At 36.3% G+C, this 22,717-nt stretch overlaps 2 protein-coding genes and 1 long non-coding RNA gene across 4 annotated transcripts; 1 reads left to right on the forward strand and 2 right to left on the reverse strand.

Annotated features, from left to right (window-relative positions):
* Nucleotides 1-2,200: 2,200 nt before the first annotated feature.
* On the reverse strand, nucleotides 2,201-16,711 carry LOC113504299. Of its 2 annotated transcripts, none has more exons than XM_026886557.1 (4): nucleotides 16,319-16,711; nucleotides 7,312-7,532; nucleotides 2,457-3,247; nucleotides 2,201-2,361 (listed from the first exon to the last, which is right to left on the reverse strand). In XM_026886557.1, exons 1-4 carry the CDS (start codon nucleotides 16,434-16,436, stop codon nucleotides 2,307-2,309), a joined length of 1,185 nt encoding a protein of 394 aa, XP_026742358.1. In that variant the 5' UTR covers nucleotides 16,437-16,711; the 3' UTR covers nucleotides 2,201-2,306. The 2 variants fall into 2 exon arrangements, with proteins under 2 accessions (XP_026742358.1, XP_026742359.1); XM_026886558.1 differs by having other exon boundaries at nucleotides 2,201-2,357; nucleotides 2,448-3,247.
* On the forward strand, nucleotides 7,674-8,943 carry LOC113504300. The gene is made up of 2 exons (XR_003401546.1): nucleotides 7,674-7,988; nucleotides 8,815-8,943. It is a non-coding gene; the product is annotated as an uncharacterized LOC113504300 (long non-coding RNA).
* A 1,396-nt stretch (nucleotides 16,712-18,107) lies between the features above and the next one.
* Nucleotides 18,108-20,930, reverse strand: LOC113504231 (hairy/enhancer-of-split related with YRPW motif protein-like). The gene is made up of 3 exons (XM_026886407.1): nucleotides 20,620-20,930; nucleotides 20,118-20,267; nucleotides 18,108-19,538 (listed from the first exon to the last, which is right to left on the reverse strand). The coding sequence occupies exons 2-3, from the start codon at nucleotides 20,253-20,255 to the stop codon at nucleotides 18,492-18,494; spliced, it is 1,185 nt and encodes a 394-aa protein (XP_026742208.1). The 5' UTR covers nucleotides 20,256-20,267; nucleotides 20,620-20,930; the 3' UTR covers nucleotides 18,108-18,491.
* Between the last annotated feature and the right edge of the window lie 1,787 nt (nucleotides 20,931-22,717).

Consider the following 22,717-nt stretch of genomic DNA (forward strand, 5'->3'; position numbering starts at 1 on the left):
TCAAAATCATGTCTTCCTCCCATTCTTTTGTACAAGTATTTAGTTCAATTTAAGGGTTTCTGACACTTTTTTATTCACTTGTGGTTAAAAGCTTAACAAAGTGTAAATGTTAGAACTTCGACTTAGAATGTTAGAACTAAATTTCAGTTATATCTCCTGGACTGATTTCTGTCTGATCAAAGACCTAAATCATAAAGTTATCGACTTCCTCTGTCATACATTCAGAGAACACCATATCATACTAACCATGCATTCCGTTAAAACCTTCCTGACATCCCTAACGTGTCCATATATAAGTTCCTTGTAATCCGCTACCTGTCTCATCCCTCGGCACCCTTTGTACTTTTTTCTTTTCCTTCACTATCTCTATTGTCAGTTTTTTTTTAAGATTGAATTACGGGTTTGTGAGGTTGCAGCCAACATTCGACACGGCCACATTCCGTCTGCTAATTTGGTAGTATGAAATAAAACACCCATGCGGCGAAGGGATGCTTTTATCCCTGTCTAGCATAGAAAAATTAACGAGTACTTTGGGGTAGAGTGAGAGGCAAGACTATCCTGTGGTCATATTTTAATGGGTCCTAGCGTGCGTTTGATCATTATTTTTGGGTGTTGTTTTGAATGAATAATAGTTTTTTGTTGTAAGGTGCTTATAGCTGATATTTCGTAGTTTTGTTCATTAAAATGTGATTAGTAGAGCGCTATACTTGTTGTTTTGACTGGTAGAGTTGTGTAATACAACTTTCTCGCTTGAAGACTGTACTCTAGTGATGATTGAAGACAAGATACTTGCCCTGGCTTGTATAAGCCATTGTTTTAAGTCTATAAAAATCTTGACATGTTGACACCTCCAAGATTCACATGATCAATTTCCTCGTTCGATTAGAAGCCGCAGCGCTAATTGCGATTGACGCAATTATTACATCAGTTGCTCGAACATGCGTCAATTGTCGCGGATAATTTGTTGACAGTCTTCAATCGAGTGGAGGATAAACAAGGTTGTTTTGACGAAATATGGCTCTACTACTAGATACTAGCTTTAAGTTCCTGTTTAAAGCTAAGGAGTAATAATAAAGGAACATTTTTAATATTACATACGTTGAAAATGCATAGGCACTTTGTCGCTTTCAAGGAGAAAAAAGTATCTAGATGTATTTGTCTTCTTAAGACTTTTGTATAAATAATAAATATAAATATCTACGATTGAAAAGCAGCCGGTGCCTACAAACACATTATAATGAATAGTAAACTCGTACCGACCGCGACATAGTCAATGGCGGTAACTCCTACAGTATGTTATTGCATCATTACTTATTGGAATTGACACCAATCTGAGGTACCGCGGCAGAAAATATCAAACTAAACACGACATACAAGTTTTAAACCATATTATCCTGTTTAGAGAAATCCCCGTGATTCAAACATTCAATGTCAAGGCAATTCCCATTTTCCTGTACTTAGACCACGCCTTCTTTCGAAGCGTTTTATTATCTGTAGTTAATGAGTAGAAAGCTCAAAAGGCAGTTTATCTTAGCAGTAGACCATTAGTTATCAACATGTGCGTCATTATGAGGTTTTAATGTTTTGTTTGTTATCGTATGTAGGAAGTTAGTGCACTTTCTTTGTACACGGTAGGGAACAATGCATCGTCATACTGTCTGAAGAAAATGTACCCGTGAAGATAGCGATAGCATTGCAAAAGTGTGGATCAAGCGTGCGACCTAACGTTCCACTTGTGCTTACAAGTCTAACATACTGTCTTGTAATGTTTTGCATAATATATGAGTACGTAATCCCTGCCATATTCAACTAAATGTGCTGTTACCGTTTTGTCATAATTCGCAAAATAAGTGAAGACACGCCAACAATGGCGCTGAATGGTGCTTAACATTTTGCAACATAACGTTTGTTACGACACAAGTAAAATAACTTGGAGGACACGAGTGAGCTCCGTCTCGCGCGACCTTTGCGCGCTACGGACTGACATTTCACTGACTATTACTTACCTACCAAACATATTTAATAACGTTCTCGCACCAATTGTTTGCGACAAATTGAATTTACAATAAAAACAATGTTATACCCAACAAGGCTACTAAGTCATTATGCTTGATTGATTTTATGTAAGACAGACGTACCTATGCATGAAACCGAATCAGCTCTTTTAGTACAAGGTAAGGCTTCAATAAAACTAAAGAAATATAATAGACAATACATCTCATTTTATTTATATTAGGTACTTCTATAACAATACTTTTAACAGTCTTAAAACGAACGACTTAGATAGCGGTCAACGCCGGGTCTATCTACAGTATGTACAAGTGAGTGTGCGTCAGGCGCAGGTGAGCGAGGCGAAGGCGCGCGGCGCGGGGTGCGCGAGCGGCGACAGCGGCGCGCTGAGCCGCGGGCCGGCGCACGAGCCCGCGCCGCGCGCCACCGCCTCGAAGAACTGGCGCAGGTCCGACACGGAGCGCGTGGGCGGCGCCTGCAGGTCGTGCAGCGACGCCGCGCGCCGCGGGCTGCTGTCCGGCGAGCGCTCGATGCGCGCCAGCTGCTCGCTGCTGCGCGCCAGCCCGCCGCCGCTGCGCGACAGCGACTCGAACAGGGCGCGCCGCTCCCGCACCGGAACGTACTGCGCTACTGCCTCGTGGACATTCGGTGAGCAGGACCTCGCCCGCGTCTCGAGCGACGACGTCTTCCGCCTGGCTGCCTCCATGGCGAACCGGCCCCGCTCCGCGCCTCCCGCCGTGCCCTCCCATCTCTTCAGGTAGCGACGGCCTTGCTCTGAATCAGCTCGCGCGCGCGGCAGCGTGTGATGCTGCGGCGTGGCCGCGTTCAGCTTACTACAGCTGTCACATTTGATAACCTCTGCTGTCCGTACGGGCGCATCGACTAAATCTGTAGTCTTCAAGGCGTCGAGGGAGAGGGTCAGGTCAAGGCTGCGATCGGATGATGAGTCGTAGTCGTCGTCTTCGACGACGATGCCCTCATCCGTGGCGGCGGGGGAGTGATCCCTGCGCGTCAGCTGCGTCTCCGTGGAGGTCAGTAACCTCCGACGAGCTCGCGGGGGCGGTTTAGGGGGGCAAGAGGGTGTCTCGTGTTGAGCAGCCTCTTTCTTTGGTTCCCGACAGGCGGTGTCCGCAGCGGGCAGCACGTCCAGAAATCGGACTTGTGGTAGAGGAGTCTGGCCGAGAATCTCGACGCAGAGCGCGCGCACCCATCTCGCGTATTCGGCCGCATTGCAAGTCTGTAACAATATCCATAATTGAAACATCCAACTGTGGCGAATGAATTAAATGTAAAATTTATGACTTAATCTGCTAAAGAAACGTTACAATTTGCATAATGTTTTTTAAGCAGTAGCTAGATGAGCCCCACGTGACGTTAAAAAATGTATGCAGGGTCGGGAGGGTGACAATAATAGAACATCTGATCGTAAGAACGGGACTAGTCATGGTCACATTGCATTCATAGATGTTTTTGTATACCGGGAGCTTTATATGGAGGAGTTTTCATAAAACGTGTTTCCTTTACGTGTCAACACCTTCGCGTTCTAGCCCTTCTTATGGTAATAGTTACATCAAAAGGTCGCGAAGTACAAAAGACATTGATTTACGGTTGTTTCGCTTTATTGAGGTCTATTAAATTGTACGAATCGTGAGAAAGGTGTGATTCGAAGGGGGATAGAACGTCTTGGAAGACGTTCGAATTGCAAGCTTACTTTGAAAAAAAAAAAAAACTATCAACTGCTACCAGCAGGATGTACCTAATCGTACGTAACCTACAACATAATTCGGTTCTAATTATACTGGAAAATTTCGTCGCCATACAAAAACATGGTGAAATCTTATACCAACGTGACAACGAACCGGCAAACTCTTTAAATATTATTATTCTCATTACTTAGGTACGGGAGTCATGTAACATCTGTATGTTGATAATTATTTATGAAAGCATTGTCTTTGTAGACAATGCCGGGTAGCGTACGGTGTACGTGACCGATCATAATATCCAATAAAGATTAATGTTAATCTGGGTAAACACGGAGCGCTGATTTATTGAGTTCGGGTATCGGTAACTGCAGTTAAAGTACTCTTATATATGTCCCACAATTGGGCATAGGCCTCTTTCCCTTAAAGGGGTGGCAATTTTAAGATTCCAAGTTTTGGAAACCTATTTTCCTAACGGTTTTCTTCACTGTATGTCGGAGGTGTCTTAGAATAATTAAGAAAGTACAAAATAACTTTTGGAAAAGTCAGATTGGTACTTGGCCTGCATTGGAATCGAACCTGAACTTGGTTAAAGTGATGTTACTGATGAGGATGAATTTTCTTGTGAAATGGTGTTCTTTTTAAAGTATTTCATTTAAAATGTATTTATATCAATTATAATTAGATTAGTTTGCAAACATTATTTTTTTATTTTACATTGTGTTAATTGTACTTACATAAACAAAACACGATTAGGTAATAATTGTGATAGTTACCAGACAAAATAAAATCAATAGATCAGAACTTCAATTAGTATTTTATCTCCGATCGATTTCATTTTCATATTCGTATTAAGATCGCTTGTCTTCTTAAGACCTAACAATTATTAACCGAGCGATATTTTGAATACAGAAAAATCTCAACATTGTTATAAAAATGCCTATACAGGCTTTTAATTGTCGTCTTAGTATCACTTATGCGCTCGGGAAAATACTGCGTGACAATGAATACTAGTATTATAAATTATGAGGACTAATTGTAGCAATTATGCTATCGACGTGAATCGTTGTGATATCATGAATCAGAATAAGCGTAATTTGTGTGTTAGATAGGTCCTTAAATGGCATGTGTAAAGCTATATTGTTTACATATTTATGAGACTGTGCGGGATGGTATTTATTTACTACTACCTGACTGCTACTAGCGAACATTGATTTGCCATTTAATAAGTAGATTAAAAACAAGTAAAAATTAAAAGAAACTATTAGGAACTATACTGAATATGACGCACAAACGTCATAAAAATCGGTCGAGCGGAGGAATGTAAAAACTAAACTAATATTGTGACAAGAATTTTATGGAGATTTTGTAATAATTCAAATAAAACGAAAATAAACGATAACGCAAATAAATAAATATATGAATAAGAATATAAAATGAATAAACGAGAAAATATTCTAAATTGCATCTTAATTGCAATCCTTTTGTCTATAGGTTGAGACTTTACATGATTCTTTATTATTTCAGTACTAAGAGTTAAACATTTAACAACTGTATAAATTATATGCAATGCCCTCAAAGTTAAAATACAATTGGTCTAGACAGCTCAACAAAAGTTATGGTAATATATTACATTTTATTTAGATGCCATTAATGTTTTCAGCACGTTTCACAACCATATACTCATATCATGTGATAAACAACTAACAGGATGTGAAACCAAGCGAAAACGTGAAAAAATCACGTGCTGATTTGCAGAAGTATTTGTTCAGACTCAGTGCACCGGTAACGCACGCTATCAAATAAACGTTAGCCCGAATCATGAGTTAGGATGACTCTTTAAAACTACGATCGTTCTAGTGCCAGTTTCAATAACCTATCCGTACCCAGTTTTCTTAGATACAGATAGGAATTTAACATCAAAAAAAAAAGACTCATTATTCAATGATGTAACGGTTTACTCATGCGTATTTATCGGGGGGTGTCCGACTAGTTGCGGACCCAACCGAAGTCCTTAATCATGAGCTGACGCGGCGGTATCGCGACTCGCGTATTGAAAGAGTCATTGCCAGTTAAAAGTTCGATAATTTTTGTATTCTACCGACAAATCACTTTTTTATGTAGTGTGAGACTTCTAATAGGTCATGCTGTAGAGCTGCAACGACTAAATAATAATAATACACCAACAAAGTAGACTATTTCGTTACCAAGTTATATGCGTGTAAACTGTCATATTAGATCTTTGTAATACAATACACGGCTCACGTGTCTTCAAGGATCACCGGCTCTTCGATTCTAAGTAAAACCTATAATAATATATCCATATTAAATGAAACTGACAAATGATACTTGTGCTTGTAAACAATAGGAATGCTGAATCGACAAATTCAATAAAGCTTCCGACGGTAAGAGAAATATCACTTCACTGCAATTTGCATAATATTTTTCGCATCTTATTAATCTATACATATACTAGCTGACCCAGCAAACGTTGTTTTGCCGATTTTTTTTTCTAGATGTATGTATTTTTAATACATTATTATAAAAAAAATAAAAACAAACAATTTCGTTCCAAAAACAAAATAATTTTTTTTAGTGTGAGCAACCCTTAACACTTAGGGGTATGAAAAATAGATGTTGTTCTATTCTCAGACCTACCCAATATGTATACAAAATTTCATAAAAATCGCTCGAACCGTTTTGTACTCCTCCGAAACGGCTTAACCGATTTTTACCAAATTTTATATGCGTATTTAGTAAGTCTGAGAATCGGCTAACATCTATTTTTCATACCCCTAAGTGATCAGGGATGCTCACTATTTTTTTTAATTTTTTTTGGTCGAAATTTTTTGTTTTTATTTTTATAATGTGGCATTGAAAAATACATACAACTTGAAATATTTTATTAGACAAAGCAAGGTTTGCTGGGTCAGCTAGTATTTATTGTACATATCTTAAAATGAAACACAAAAAACTATCAATATTTATCCCCAGGCAATATGAAAGACAAATTATTTAGCACAGTCGGGTGACGTGATAAATTGTCGAATCAATTCCGAATCACAAAATATAACCTCGTGACTTAGCAATATTTCCACGTGGTTTTGTTAAATTGTAAGGTAACAATGGAAAGTAGGGAAATACTTGAGCGGCATTATAGCGGTTGGTAACACTGTTTCCTAGTTCCGAGTGAATTAGTAAACAGCCTTCACTAATTTGAAACGAACAAAACATTTTTTGTCCGTGGTTAAATAAGTCGTTTACCGCCTACTTAATTTCACGTTTTTTTATGGGTTTGCTTTATTTTGTTTTTGTTAGTTTGCCTGTGGCATATAATTGATGATAACCTAGCAATAAGAAAAATGCCACGTATTTCTGGTAATAATTATAAGTTTCTTCTCATCATACCTCTCACTAGGCAGTATTTAAACTTTGATTTTAAACTTCAGATTCTACTAAAGACTATTTCAAGAACATTTTTCTACAGGTTTTATCAAAACTCCAAGTCTACCATACCATACATACATCCTCATATATAAGGGGACTTTATTGATTGCTATGATGATAATTTTTGATAATGCACATTGCACAGTATATTCACCTGAAACGTGGCGACGGCAGAGTCGTCTCTGAGCCGGGATAGCTGGAAGGCGTTGGGCAAGGTGGGGGCAGTCCGCAGGTGCAGGTCTCGCAGGGGCAGGCGGGCAGCGGCCCTCCGAGGTAGGGTACCGTCGCGCCAGGCAAGCAGGCAGCCCCCGCGGACCGCGGCCCGGACCCATGCCCAGGATTCTGTGTCGTCATTGTAATACTGTCGGAGGACACCTGGGGACAAAGAAAAATAATGTCAATTCTTAAATAAAATTACAGTTTTGATCTCTCGTGTAGGTCAACGACTCCCGTATTAAAGAGTTTATTCCTTGTATCGAGGGGATATATGGATGGGGGGATATGGATATGGGATTAATCCATAAAGCCCCGCGCGGTGCCCGGGCACCGCGTTTGACATAACGCGACTTTTCCCTATAGCCCCGCGCGGTGCCCGGGCACCGCGCCTGTCCACTCGACTTTAACACTTGAAATCACTGTTTACAAACTACTTTTGTATAAAGAAGTTGAGTGACATGTGTCGTTAGTGACATTTTCTATGTCGTGAACCAAAAACGAAACGTAATCTACGCGCCATTATTTAAAATTTGATCAAGACATTTGTCATTTTCGCGGGCCGTTGCGCAGTGTGGTGCAGTGTTGTTTTTTGCGGATTTCACAAATTTGTCTGAGGTTAGTGCTGTTTTTTCTTACTAATGTGATTATTTTGTTTATAATTATGCTATTTAGGTAATTAGTTGTAAGAAATACATTGTTATAACAATTAGATAAAGCCAGATAAAATCCGTTAGAATGTTTAGGAATTCCGAGTGATTTATTGTGATTTTGTTTAGTAAATACAGTAAAATGCATTATTTATATGCTATTAAGTAATTTGTGCAAGGTTTCACGGCGATTTATTAATGTATTTATCCATTTTTTGTAAAATAATAGTAAGCTTAAATTTGTTGTTATTTATAAAAAAAATATATAAAAATGGCGGTTTGTTGACAAATGTTCAGCCCGTCGATTTTCGTCTTTATCCCGTTAGTTATAAAGTCTAAATCCGAGTGATTTTTTTTTTGTTTATTTTTTTTTTATTTTTTTCTTAGGGAATGAAGTGTGTCGATAAATGTAGGATATTATTTTTTTTAATCGATAGTGTCGATTGAAAATTGTAATGCTTTAATATAATTTTAATTAATTATTTTTATTACTTATGATAATATTACGTTTTGAATAGATAGTATTTTTTATCGATAGTTATGATTATATATTGTAATGAGTTTGAAAAATTTTAATTAATTATTTTATTTTAATTTATTATCTATTATTAATTATTTTTATTTATTACCTACTCATAATAATTTACGTTTTCGTATTATAGTAATATAGTATTTATTTTTATTTGTTAGTGATGATTGTATGTTGTTATATTTTTTTAATTACTTATAGTAATAAAATGTTTCGAATAGATAAGTGTGTCGAAAGGTATGATTTTCTCCGTTTTGTTTTACAGAATGTCAGCTTGGCGTCCAAGTGACGAGGCTCCTCAAGACTTCATCGCCCTTCTCCATAACAGCAAAGACGAATTATTGTTTTTTGTACACATCTGAACAACTTAATTATAAATTGTCAATAAAAATGCCTTCATGTTTTTGCATTTATTTATTTTTTCTTTTATTTTACATGTTTCATCGTAAATAAATATACTTTTTTTAATTATATTGTATTTTTATTTACAAATACTAAATACCTTACAAAAAGACCAATTATCGATAGAATTTCAAAAAGTGATGGAACATCACTAGTTGTTTTAATGCTTTGCCACGTCAATGTTTATGTGGTTTTATTATAAACATCTCGACGTCTTTCATCTAATTGTTTACGTAATTAGATAGCATAGGCCCTTGTTCTCAATATTTGGTTTCAATATTTGTATATTTCTTGTAATCAAACTCACAGGATGGGTTTAAAAACTTCCAACTAGTAGAATATACATACTTTTTCGGTTTTTATTTGTTTTTTGATTCCTGATACATAGAAAATATATCTATTAATCTTTATTCGTTTATAGAATAATCAAATATAGTGTTTTATGCAGATAAAACTCGTTTTGTAAAAAACAATATTTTCCGACGCCATTTCCTGACAACCTTCACCTGCTGTCATTTTATTTTTGACATTTAGTTCCGGGGAGGAGTAGTTAAGAGGGGATTTTACCCAGGGATTTAACACGTTGTGCACAGTGCTTTTGGTTTGGTGACCTCAACCACAGGCCATAGGCCATCTTCCATTCATAAGTATACATTCATTCATAATACAAAATGAACTGTCTTCAATTAAGTATAGAATCAATTTATAACGGTTATGATGAAATGACCTAGACCTTTAATGAATCAAGTCGTTTAACATGGTTTGTTGCGTAATATATTAATGAGTTATTGTCAACGTAAGCATAGTCTTAAGGCTGCAAACACGAGTTATTGACGATCACGAAGTATCGAAGTGTTTTAAAATATGCTAAATTTTCAATCTAAAACACTCTAGCGCTGTTTTGTTAATCCCATTCATCTGAATTTGAATATTGATTGTTTTAGGATGACGTCGGCTAAATATCTATTCAATCACAATTAGCTTAGTCAAAGGAATGCTTGAATTAAAGTACGTAAACAAACCGTTAATTGCGAATAATTTATGAGTAGTAAAACGTAGATAGTCATTGTCATAATGCGATTAAATGGATGACGCTGTTATCATTGATGCCGATTCAAAGAACTATTGGACATTCGACTTACAAATTTTTGCTTGTATCGGAATACCAACACCTCTATTAATACTTAATATTATTGCAGTTTTAGAAGAGAGGCCCCATACGCCATGAAGCGCAGTCTGTCTCGCTTTTATAACTGCAAATATATTATATTCTAAAGACGTGGCGCTAGGCCTCAAGAAATTAAGTATTCCTGACAGGAACCTCTTACCTACATACCTACTAAAAAACTAACTACCAAAAACATCATCAAAAATCGATTGTAGTGCTGACATTTCGCTGTCCGCAAGTCCATTGAAGCGATATCAAGTGACATATGACTTTCAGTTGATTGATTCTGATGCAACTGTCAGCGAAAGGTTAATGGAATTGACTACCTGTTTGGTGCGTCACCGAGTTACGGAGAAGACTGCCGTTTTGATACGCGTGGAGTGCGAATGTGAATCGGTAAATGTTCTTTGGATTACTGAATGAACTTTTACGAAAGGTGGAATACTGACACGTTTGTAAAGAGGGAGTTTAATTGAGATGATGTCGCTTGAAATAGATAACTGAACATCATATTATAATGATTGTAGAATTTGGGAGAGCGAATGGTAAAAATTGAAAACGCTAATTAATTATTAAGTAGTCAGTGTCTTTACTCTCTTATGTAGGCAGCATTAAATTCCCTTTCCGAGTAAGAAAAAAATCGTAAAGGAATTGTTGGCATCTATTTATTTTCCAGGCGACACGACAGTCGAAAGATACCCATAATAATAGCGACATCTCTTTAATATTTCGTCAGAAACACACTTGAAATTTCACCACGTAATACGTTATCAAAAAGGGAAAATCCTATCACAACGCATTTGAAGGTTACAACCTTTTTCATTGCCACAACATCGATGAGTCAAAAACGCCAATAAGTACCCGAATTAATAAAATAATGTTATCTGAACTAAATGTATGTTATTCTGATAGCAAAAGCGATAAGTCGGTGATAGCGGAGAAATTACTGGAAATTAACAAATCAGTTTTTACCTATTGTTGCGATACACGGTTAGCGGATTTAGTATAGAGGTTGTATATGTGGGTATATAACCTTTATTTGTGTTTTATATGGAGTCATATATTATAATATCTATAAGGATAATTCGTTAAATACATACGAGGTTTTCTTTTACTTTACTTATATCATGAGCACGTTAGAATTTGACAGTAAATTCAAACTGTGATAAATATTATTGTATTTACTACGTCCATTATTAATGGTATGGGTATTTATGTACCTACACTACCTACCTACGTGTTTGTTCCGGTGAGCTTGACAAACATTATGAATCATATATTTTAACGACGTAAAATCGTAATACAACCAGTGTCCATTGAAAAGCGTAGGCATTTGTATTCATCCCAATGAATGAATGAATGAACTGAGGTGAAAGTCAAGTTCGTTCGGTCATCGTTGCGTCCATTGATGAAGTAACGAATGGAAATTCGTGGAAATGGTTAAGGATGTTCGAAATTGATGATTGCAATGTGTTATGAATTTGTTTGTGCAATTTTGAGGTAAGCTTGGCAAAATTTGGATTTATTTGGTTGTTAAGTTTGACTGATTTTGACTGAGGTTATTCGTTACGATAGACAAGTCATTATCTGCCTAGAATAGGCGTGGCGTGATTAAAAAAATGGATTTCACAAGTAAAAATCGGATATTCAAAATTAAATCGGCCATGACACGCCAACGCGATATATTTGATTTACGTTCAACTGCGACCAAGTGGGGCTTCACACCTTACACAAGAGTTACAGAGTGGAAAGGAGCGCCAGGGATCCCAAGAACAAGGGTGAAGGGTGCATTTCGTGGTTTTATCCAGTAGGAGTCTCGCCATCTCGCCTTTTCCAGTGCAGAGAAAATCGATGAGAATTTCCCCGGGAAAAAAACTCTTGAGCTCGTAAGTTCATTAGGTATCTAAGCCTATTTTCAAAATATAAATTGTCTTTTCCGTAGCTATTGTACTAAGTTACATGCCACATAGTAAAGTAGGTACTCATTTGATACTTGCTTGTTCTATTGTATACAGTTAGTTAAGACGAGTCGATGACCGCCGTTTGAATGAGATATGTACCTAGTATGTGACAGTCTCTCTTTATTGTATTGTGGTAATTGCCTATTCTAAGTTATGCTTTATTTAACTACAGTTTTCCAAGCGTACGTCTTTTGCAAAGAAGTTAACCTATAACATTCTGTTTGTAACTTGCCTTCAATAGTCTTAAAAGACTACGTTATACATAGATACTCGCTATTACAAACAAAAGGGTCGTTTTTCCAAAGATTAAATATGAATAGTAAGTGAAAAAGTGAATAAAATATTTATTTTCCAATTAAAACCTATTGTCAAAGTGACGCATATATATAAAAACACTAATAAACAATCTGCCTTTAGGTATGTTATTTAATTGTCAATAAAGTTAAATTTGTCATGTCGTACTTATTGTGAGTAGGTATTTTTTACTGCTCTATCAGAAATACAGAGTTGTTTATTTAATGAAAACCTCAAATGTGTGCCTCTCATTGACTTGAAGGGAGCTATAATATTAATGTGTGTAAGACATTATATGAGACGTGTGTGGTGTCTGTGTGTTGATATTTTTGGCGCGCAATATTTAGAAGGCTTACCTACCACTCTATCTTAAATACCTATCTATATAAGAATGAATTGCTGTTCGTTAGCCTCGCTAAAACTCGAGAAAGCCTGAAGCTGAACCGATATGGCTTATTTTAGTCTCGAAATGATCGTGAAAGGTTGTAAGTAAATAAAACTATTTTGCAGTATCCGTCTTGTAGTTTTTTTTTATATTATTGGATACGTATTTTTTATCTGTCCTGTAAACATAAATTGACCAAATTACAGTGAATGAAACTTACGCGTGACGTCACGATTGAGTATAAATTTTACCATATCGTTACGTCACAAGCCGTCTCCTAAACTTTAAAGCAGTTAATCTTTGTCAATTCTAGTTTTTCTGAAAAAGGAAAAAATACGTGTCTCATACTTTTCAATTATCTAACTGAGGGACTAATGAGATTTTTTCTTTTTATACTCAGTCATCATCCCTATTGCAGTTGTGGAAGATAATATTAAAAGCGGTAGTGCCCCGGGTAACAGAAGAGTTGATATTTAATTTAAAAATGTTTTCAAATATTGTCGAGCAAGCAAGAACGCAACAATTAGAAATACTTATTACTAGTTCTCACGTGTATTAAAACCTTATTACAAATACAGTATAACAATCGTCTCTACGCAATGCTATTGATATTTTACTATTTCAAATCTGTTTGTATAACCATACTGTGCCGTGAGTGTCGGTATAATTCTATTAACAATGTTTTATGTCCAATGACTCTAATGCTAGATTTTAAAGAGTACCTAGGCAAAAATATGACCAAAATATAGAGTGTAGAGTTTTTTTTAAGCTGGCTATGACTGCCTCTTATACAGCCGAAAGGAATATAATCAATAATTTTACATTTGACCTACTTGTAGAATGTAAACCTTACTGATTTAGATCAATAACAATGTTTATTACTATCTTTCGAGTCCAAAAATGTAGATTAAATGGATGTAATGAATGTCTATAGCTGATAAAAAGTGCATAATAAACAAACTTACAAGGTTTTATTACATTACCAATTTGCTTATTGTAATAGAGATAAATTAATTTAAGGTATGAGTTAAAAAAAATCCTTAAAATTTTGGTATAAAACTAGGAAATTTATTTAAGTTGTATTTAGGTAGTAAATGATGGGCAATCGATTTGATTATAGTTACTATCGGGCAAATACGAGTTCATTCGTTACCTAACCTGTTAACATAGTTAAATAAGTAGGGTATAAGGTTTTAGGTACATTTTAAAGGTATATAAATGTATAAAAAGAAGATCAGGTATTAATTCCAAATATTACGAAGCTGTCTTATGATGGTCGGAGTAGTTTTATATTAATAATCAATCTAACGTAACACACGTTTAAGAAAATTAAATGAGATGATTAACTTAATCCCAATTTCCTGTTCCCTTAATTTTTATATTGAAAATAAAACGACATGAGGCAAAACCAAATACAGAATAGAAATTACGAGTTGTCTCATAGAATACATGATTTACTGTAAATATTTAGATAGAAAATTCTACGAAACCTATCTATGATTAAAAAAAATGTCGTTGACTATAAACAGCTGATTGTATCAACCAACAGCTGACGCATCTTCCTATTGTGTTTTAGGCGGCAAAAAAGTCGGTGCCGCCAACAACTTACGTAAAATATTACATCCAGGTAGCTTAGGGTCATGAGAACCTTAAAATAACAATAGGAATGATAGATAACCTGTGGATTTTATACTAGGCTTTTATTGTTTAGCCATTCACGTTAACATTATACCGTTTAGGATTAAAGAGTTTATTTTAATTTAGATCAAAATGATTTACTTATTCAAGATTCCCGAAATCAAGTAGAAGAGGTCAGTTTCCAAACTTACCCAATTGAGCTAATAGAAATTCTATAGGTACAATTGAAAAGAAACTACTTTTACGGATTTTTTCGCGGTTTAATTTTAGATTTTATAGAAAGTAGTTTCATATCAATGTCTAACATTCGCGTAAACTTAAGAAACTTCTATACAATTCTTTTAAGTCTTCTGTCTAGATTTTTTTCTGTATTTGCCATTGTTTTGTGGTGAAGTCGTAATATCTAGGTAGAGCGTGGAAGGATGTTGCTTATCGGTCTTCGTTATCGTCAGGACAGACAGCTGATAGCTTAAACATTTGTAGGACATACCTATTCTAGGTACCTAGTGTACCTACCTACACAATATATGTATGAGAAGTCTAGCTAGCCAGATTTAGCAAGGCTTCATCTTGTTAGAAATTCGTGTCTTGAAGTTATTAATGATTAGCTTTTCGCTCGCGGCTTCGCCAGCGCCGATGTCGGTTATATCACGTTTCCAAGAGAACTCTTCAAAGGTCCGGGATAAAAACTATACTAGGTCAACTCTATCTCTGTACCAAATTTCATTAAAATCAGTTCAGTGGTTTAGACGTGAAAGCGTAACAGACAGACAGATAGACAGAGTTACTTTCGCATTTATAATATTAGTAGAGAAGTAGGGATGTTTACATTAGGTACCTACATTACGATATTTCCCTACGTTGCACCTTAAATTGATTAGTCCACTACGCAGGGATGTGGTATGATCGATTATTACTTACCCAGTCTACTGGTTGACAATTTATGAGATGATTTCCGACTTGTTTAAGTTTGTACTTTGTCAGTTTCGAATCCACCGAAATTTATTTTTAAAGCAAATTTAACATCATTTTTTACTAGATACGTTTTTGTAATAGGTAATTAGGTAACATCACTAGCTTTTGAGCAATCAAAATGCATTACGCACCTAACCTACCTATCCATGTGTATGTAAACACGAGACGAACGATGTTGCACCTGCAAATGTTACTAGGTACCCAGTTTGGTATAGGTACGTACCTACTGAGTAGCAGGATCTAACTTGCTATGACAACATCACCATTTATGATAAATACTTAGATACTTGGATACGTAGGATTCAATGTGTTAATTGGGTAAGAACTAAGTACCTACAAACTCCATGTGATATAGACACCTATAGACCTAGGACTATGTTTTCAGTAGGCAATACAAATTGTCTACATTGCACAGCAAGCTTGTCAGTTTTTATAATAAATAACCACCTATTTATCTATAAACATTTACGTTTTCTCAATTTCGTTAAACAGCATTTATAGAAAAGATGTGCTGCAGTGTTTCGAGTAAATACTTAGTTAATTTAAGTTATTTTTACGAGTGTTAGGTATTCATCCAATGATGGTTCTGCTAAGTTATTTAAACATGTGCATTAGACGGTGCCATGTAAAGTCCGGCTGTTTTACGAAACATGTGCACCACAGCTGATGTGTTTGAATAATAGCGAATACATTGTGCCGCGGTTCAACATGCTATTAGTCTGTTGCCAGATGATTGTGACAAAAAGCTAAATTAATACTGTACGGGAGTCATTACGTGTTGTATTAATGTTACTATTATTTTACAGTTAGAAGCTTTAAGCTAGATGTGAATGTTGAAATAATGAGTTCCGTAAAATCTAGACGGTTTTGACTGATTTCCAATGTTATATTTTGTCAAGTTTTGTTTTGGATATGCTATCTATCTTGTTATGGTTTGTTTACCAACCTGATATCCTAAAATCTGGATCTACAGGCGTAGGTATGGGTCCAGGGGTCAATTCAGGGCGAAGTTTCCTCAAGCCGGCCACCACCCGCGGTGCCGGCGATTGCTCTCCTACAAGCATCGCCTTACCACAACATTGCACATAAAAACACTTTCCACCACATCATAGTAACTAAACATCACGAAAAACACAAAACAATCCAGTATTCACAAATTATTAATTTACAATTTTTTTATAAAAGTCAAAACAATAACTGTCAATTCGTATTTTAAACGTCGAAATAGTTCGTTACAAATTGCGCGCAGCGCATTTTGTCATTCGTTCACCGCGCTGTCTAATCACTGAATAACCGTCTGGTCGCTCGACCAGCGAGTCAATGAATGAATGGAGTCGAGTTGATACGCTGCGCGCCCCACTTTACTACTACTACTGCGAGCCAGACAAGACTGGCGTTACGTCAGGAAAGTTAGAAACTATTGACGCCATCTAGCGGTGAGTAGAGCTACAGTTGTTTTTCTCGGCAACATTACCTTGTTGCCGTTTAATACAAAATAATATTTTAGGTTTGCAGTATTAATTTAAGTAATACACTTACTTAGATGTCTCAAAATATGTAAAATAATAAATGTTTTTGAAAATGTTTCACGCCGAAATCGTTCAAGTTATGGTCAATACAATTTATTACAATAATCTCTTTTTGTACTAAAAAAAATAAAAATGGATAACCAGGCAAAACGTGTAGAACCAGAAAAAATTTAGCATCTGTAATATTACTAAATTATCTTAACAAACCTAATAAATAAAAAATATTTTCTGTCAACAAAACATGCCAATGTCAAACAGTGACATCTATGGTCCAAATAAACGACTTATTCATACCACCTGCCGCACAGTAACAAGCCTTAACTGCTATAAAGTAATTCACAGCCAAATGTCTAGATGGCGTATTTTCAGAGACGAACTTACGTGACTACAGTGCCATCTGTGTTGACTAAAGTCAACTAAGTCAAGTAACAACTTTTCGCAATTTTAATTACTTTTGAAAATAAGCAACAGATGCCACTATTTTAAGTATTTCTACTTTCAAATATTTTCGTCAATGTAAATAGATGTCGCTAGGCGAAGCAAATTAGATGAGAATATAAAAACAAAATATCTAGAAAATGTTTTTCGCAAAATTTGTTTTGGAATCTTTTGGCAAAAAGTAAAGAAAAGGAAAATAATTGATTTGCTTGATTTTTTTTTGCCCGAATCGACTAAGTTTACCTTTTTTATTCAGGGTAATTTATTGAACCATTCGGCTTTTATTATTTTAATGTATAATTTTAATACTTAACAATTTAGTTACATACACCAGAGGCATAAATAATTTGTGTTATTTAATTGGTCACTATATATACTAACTATTATACTAAATAAAAATGTTAGAGGTTGCTTTATATATTTATGAGTATCTAGAAGTAATTTATGATGCACTATGCACTATTTCCTACTCTTTTCAACAGGGAAAGCAAAACAACATAAAAAAATGTACGTACTACGTAATACAACGCCTTTATTGTTGTTTTCATTTACAGTGTCAAGATATTTCATGCAAAAAACGTGTTATTGAAGTCCTTTTCCTCAATAATAATTTATTGTGTCTAGGTAATTTTTAATTGTAATAAATGAACATGAAGGTTTGCTCTAGATGTGTGAGTTTTTGTTAATTTCACGAATATTGTATTGGCAAGGTAGCTACCTACTATAGAAACAGGTAAATGTGACATTTTTTGTATCAATGTTATATATAAATGTGTTCAATAACATCAATCATGGATCGTTTTTTGTTTTAATAGAGATTGTCATCTCATACTTACTTTTTGCTCGACGAGGGCTCGGGTTCTCAAACAAATGAAATCCATCATTTAATATCATCAAAGTTTATCAATTTATTATTATTGTACATGGAAGACGCATCTTAACACGGGTACAATATAGGAAGACATCGAGATCATATAAATGGCACATAAATAATGTTCAGTGCCTTTCTACACGTAAACAGTTTAAAGCAAATATAAGGCACTTAGAAACTACATACTAAACGACTAAACATAGATAAATTAACACAAATTAAAGCTTTTTTATGGAAGAAGAGACTATTAATATCACAATAGGCGGGTGACGCGAGGGCCGTCACCACGGGCGCCATTTGCTGTCGCCATCGTCGGCCGGTGGTCCCTCCGCGTGACGCTCTTTTTTCTCGTCGTAGAAAGCCTCGAGCTGGCGACGAGCCTCCTCCTTCTTTTTGTACTCCTGGTACTCGATCAGTTTCCTTTTCTTTTTAGGCGGTAAGTTGCTGTAATCCATCGGCGATTCGCATTGTTCCGGAACAATGGGTGCCACCTCAACTTTGCTCTGTGGAGTTACGTCTAATTGATTAGTGCCGGGGTGCGCGACCATGTTTTTCGGCGAGTACGCCGCTTCGCTGGATTTCGCTGGCGATCTAACCTTCCGGAGGTCTAGAGTATCGTTGTTTGTGTTTGGTGGCGAGTACTGGTACGTGTACTCGCCTCTGTATGGCTCGTCCCTCTGTAAATATTTTGGTTCCGGCGCTGGCTCCGCGCTCATGTTCACATCAACGTTGTCGTTGCTTCGCTTGTCCATTATGTGTTGTCTGATTTTTTGCAGTATGACATCTTTCGCCTCGGCCGGAACTCTTTTGAAATACGCCCCGTTTCTGTGGCCGTTCATTTGTTCTACAGCGCCGTGATGGTTCATCTTGTCAACCGTTGTCAGTAAGCCATTGGGTGGTATTTTTTGAGCGGCTTTTGTAGGAGGTCTGTTGTAAGCCCATTGTTTGGGAGCTTCCCCCGAATACACGGAATCTTCCGCATCTGAAGAAGACCTATCGTGGTCGCTGTAGTAATGTTGTCTGTCGGAGATCACGGATGAAGGCGAAGTCGGTGGTGAGAAGGTTGGTCTTTCTGGTACTTGAATGGTAAGTGGTTGAGCCGTGATCAGTCTTGATAAGTGGCTGATCAAATTTTGACTGACGTTTGCGTCTAAGTCCGGCACGGACATAATAAATCGGCAAGCTTCGGCCGCACATTGTCCGAAACCCGCTTGAAACTTCTTGGTCTCCAAAACCGGGTCCCTCGGGCTGTGTAACTTTGTAAGATGGTTAACGGTTAACTCAAGGATATCTGCCTTCTCCAACTTGCTCAGGTTGTCGTCATCGATCTGTGAGCAAAAAGACAAGAGTGAGTAAAATACAGTACAAGAGCAGGTGGTGCGCGGCGCGTTTCTCACGCTACGAAACGTAACATTAATATAACTGTACCTATACGCGAATAAGCAACTCCTGTTTCTTAATGGAACTTGTACTTTTATATTCCAGTTTGGTGTCTGTACGGCTCATGGTAAGTACGCTGTAATAAACAGAAGGACGACCGGTTTGTGATAAAAATAAATGGCGTGTGAATGAATGATGGATTGCATTTTGATGAAGAGTAATAGAAGGATAATTTTTATGTGCATACGTGCCTAATATGTTACCTATTAATGGTGTGGCCTAAAAATAAAGTTAATTATATGTTGTAGGCAAACATTATTATCTTTGATGGCTCTTATAAAAATAAGTCTTAAACATACTGTGAGCTGACGACACAGGCAGAAATTTGCGTCATTTTGCATGATTAATGGCTGAACTATCTACCAATAAAAATCGTTATCAAAGAACGTGAATCGTTCTCAAATAATGATGAAAGGAATTACAATTATTTCGTTTATATTTACAGTGTTTAAAATATGAGTACATACCTCTAGAGCGCCGACCATGAGATCTTTAAGTTCATCCAAACAACGGTTGATGCGCGCGCGCCGCTTGCGTTCCAAAAGAGGTTTTGTGATCTTCTTATACTTTGCCGTCTTCGACAGCGGAGCGGGATCCGAAGCCATGTTTAAAGTTATCTAATAAATAATTAAATTTAATTAAATAATTTGAATAAATAACATAAATCTTATATTTTCTGAACAAATAACTTATTACAATCGAAACACAGCTAATTCTATGGCGTAATTAAAGTTTAGTTTGTTTAAATATACAAAACTTTAACTTTATTTGTTCATTTAATTATAAAATCAAACATTTGTTCCAAAAAGGCAAAATTTTCTTAACTGTCAACACGTTTTTACACTTAGCATAAAATTTTATAGAATACGGCTCTACAATAACAAAAAGAAGATTAAAACAAAGTGTTTTAGTCTTTTTAACCTAACCTAACCTACAAAAATAATATTAAATGACATTACTAGTACTTACAACTTTAATGATCTCCGGTTAATCACTTAACAAATACACTGACTTAAACACGGGAGCTTGCAAGCACAGGACGCGCGTCTCCGCCCGCGCCTCGGCAACTACTGCCTGAAAAAAGCCTCCGTCCCTTCCCCGCGGGCCGCGGCCCTTCCCGCCCTCCGCCGGCCCATTCATACGCTGCGCAGGAGCACGTGTGGCCCAGCGATCGAGTTTCAAGCATGCGTAACATACTTTCCCAGGGAATTCTTGGAGAACACTTTGGATTTTTTTGTATGAAATATTTTTAACTCGAAGCCGAAATGAAGTATAAACAATATTTGAGCTGATGAGATTTTTCATTTAGGGTCTCTAAAGGCACGTGGCTTGTACTTTTTTTTCGGGGACATGAAAAGGAATGTCGTGCAAGCCAGTATTTGTGTGCTCAGGTAAATGTCTTGTTCACCTCCTTCAAACGGTCTATTCCGTCTATTGTATAATTGAAACTATAATGTTGAATTTAAAATTCGAACGCTACTTGCTAAAACTTTTTCTTTAATAATATTTTTTTTATATTTAAATTCACCATGCAGGTACGCTTGAAGTAATGGGCCTTCTTAATAATTAGCACCTACTGCTTAACAGATAACAAAAAGGTACCTATCTAACAAATGTTTTTCTGCCACCCAAGTGTTTCCTGTTAGCGGTACCTATTCACAGACATCTGTATTGTTTAAACAAAGTACTGCAAACAAATTTGACGAGCATAATGAATTTTATTACAAAAACCGTACTGTAATTAGTGCTACACTGTTAACGGTTTTATCTTGATTTTGATCTTCCCGACGATACTTTGGCGGCGTTTTCTGTTTTAAAGGAATAGCTTGAAATGACGTAGACAAAAGGCGGTGTATAAAAAGGTTCTACGTAATAAATGGCACGGCCCAAGCGGGTCGGGCTACATGTTAAATGGGGCTTGCGGTATTTATTTTTTCGGCGGACGACGGCCAGACCCGGGCCAGGTAGAGGCGCGAGCCCAAGGATACCTCGATCAGCTCATCTTTTGTCATTCTGGTCATTTAAAATTGCCGTTTAAAAACTATATAATTATAGGTTATTCGGATAATTTTAAGTACCTTTTGATTTTTTAATGTTTGCGCTTTAAAAAGCGGCGTTTGACTGTTTTTTTGTTAGGACTGTTTTATGGTAGACAATGGTTGGTAATGCGATAAATTAGTGTTATGGTATGGATGTGCAGATGTCAGCTCTTTCCTAAAACGTGATGGTCTGAAAAACACTTTTACTTAGTTATCGCTTTGTATATACTTGTAACCTTGAGGTATACAATTTTGAATACGGTCTGTTATAAATAACATGACTATGTCTACAGATATTATATCTTCTATATTTACTGATTATTTATCGCCAAAAACTCCTAACTATAAATTACTCTACCTGTATGTTAAAAATGTAATACCCGGACTCTGACGTCACTTGCCTTATCAGTAGCTTCTAAGGAAAACACGGCTGTCTATTTGGTCTACTGGGTACTGAGAAACACCTACACAACTTACTGTGTCTGCGTACGACTGCATCAGATTAAACAATACTAAGGTAATTTTAATATTATAAAAAGACACAGCAAGATTTAGGGTCCCTTTAAGATTTTTTTGAAGTTTTTTATAAAAGGAGAAAAATTGGTAACTTGTACTCATCTTTATTGCCTGTTTCCAGCACATATCCAAAGGCTTTTGAGAACGCGAAACCTACTTGTGACCTCTAAGTATTCTCTTTTAATAGACGTAGTGAAAACGTCCGTACTTTTTGAAACAACCTGTAGGTGTGTTTTTTGGATCTTGTATTTTAAATACTTGGACCTCATAAAATATAAGGTCAAATAGTCTAAAATAAAACGTGTCAATTATACTTAGCACAAAGACCAAGACTTTATGCAATGTCTAAAAATAAAACACATCTCGTATGAATGTCGACTTTATCTGATTCCGGATTCTGTGCTGATTTCACTTCTTATGCACGTTTGGGTTTTTCAAATCAAATAATATACTAATTGGGAATGTTTCTTTCCCTGGAAAAACCATTTTATAATGATTCCGGTAAGGTTAAT

Source organism: Trichoplusia ni, chromosome 21, assembly GCF_003590095.1.
Source record: "Trichoplusia ni isolate ovarian cell line Hi5 chromosome 21, tn1, whole genome shotgun sequence".
NCBI classification, from domain to species: domain Eukaryota; kingdom Metazoa; phylum Arthropoda; class Insecta; order Lepidoptera; family Noctuidae; genus Trichoplusia; species Trichoplusia ni.

Coding starts and splice junctions, on each gene's coding strand:
- LOC113504299 (XM_026886557.1), bottom strand. CDS start 16,436: ATGCTTGTAGGAGAGCAATCGCCGGCACCGCGGGTGGTGGCCGGCTTG. Junction 7,533..16,318: donor TCCAGATTTTAGGATATCAG/GTTGGTAAACAA, acceptor CTTTGTCCCCAG/GTGTCCTCCGACAGTATTAC. Junction 2,362..2,456: donor ACGCGCTCCGTGTCGGACCT/GCGCCAGTTCTT, acceptor ACCCCGCGCCGC/GCGCCTTCGCCTCGCTCACC.
- LOC113504231 (XM_026886407.1), bottom strand. CDS start 20,255: ATGGCTTCGGATCCCGCTCCGCTGTCGAAGACGGCAAAGTATAAGAAG. Junction 19,539..20,117: donor TCATGGTCGGCGCTCTAGAG/GTATGTACTCAT, acceptor TTTTGCTCACAG/ATCGATGACGACAACCTGAG.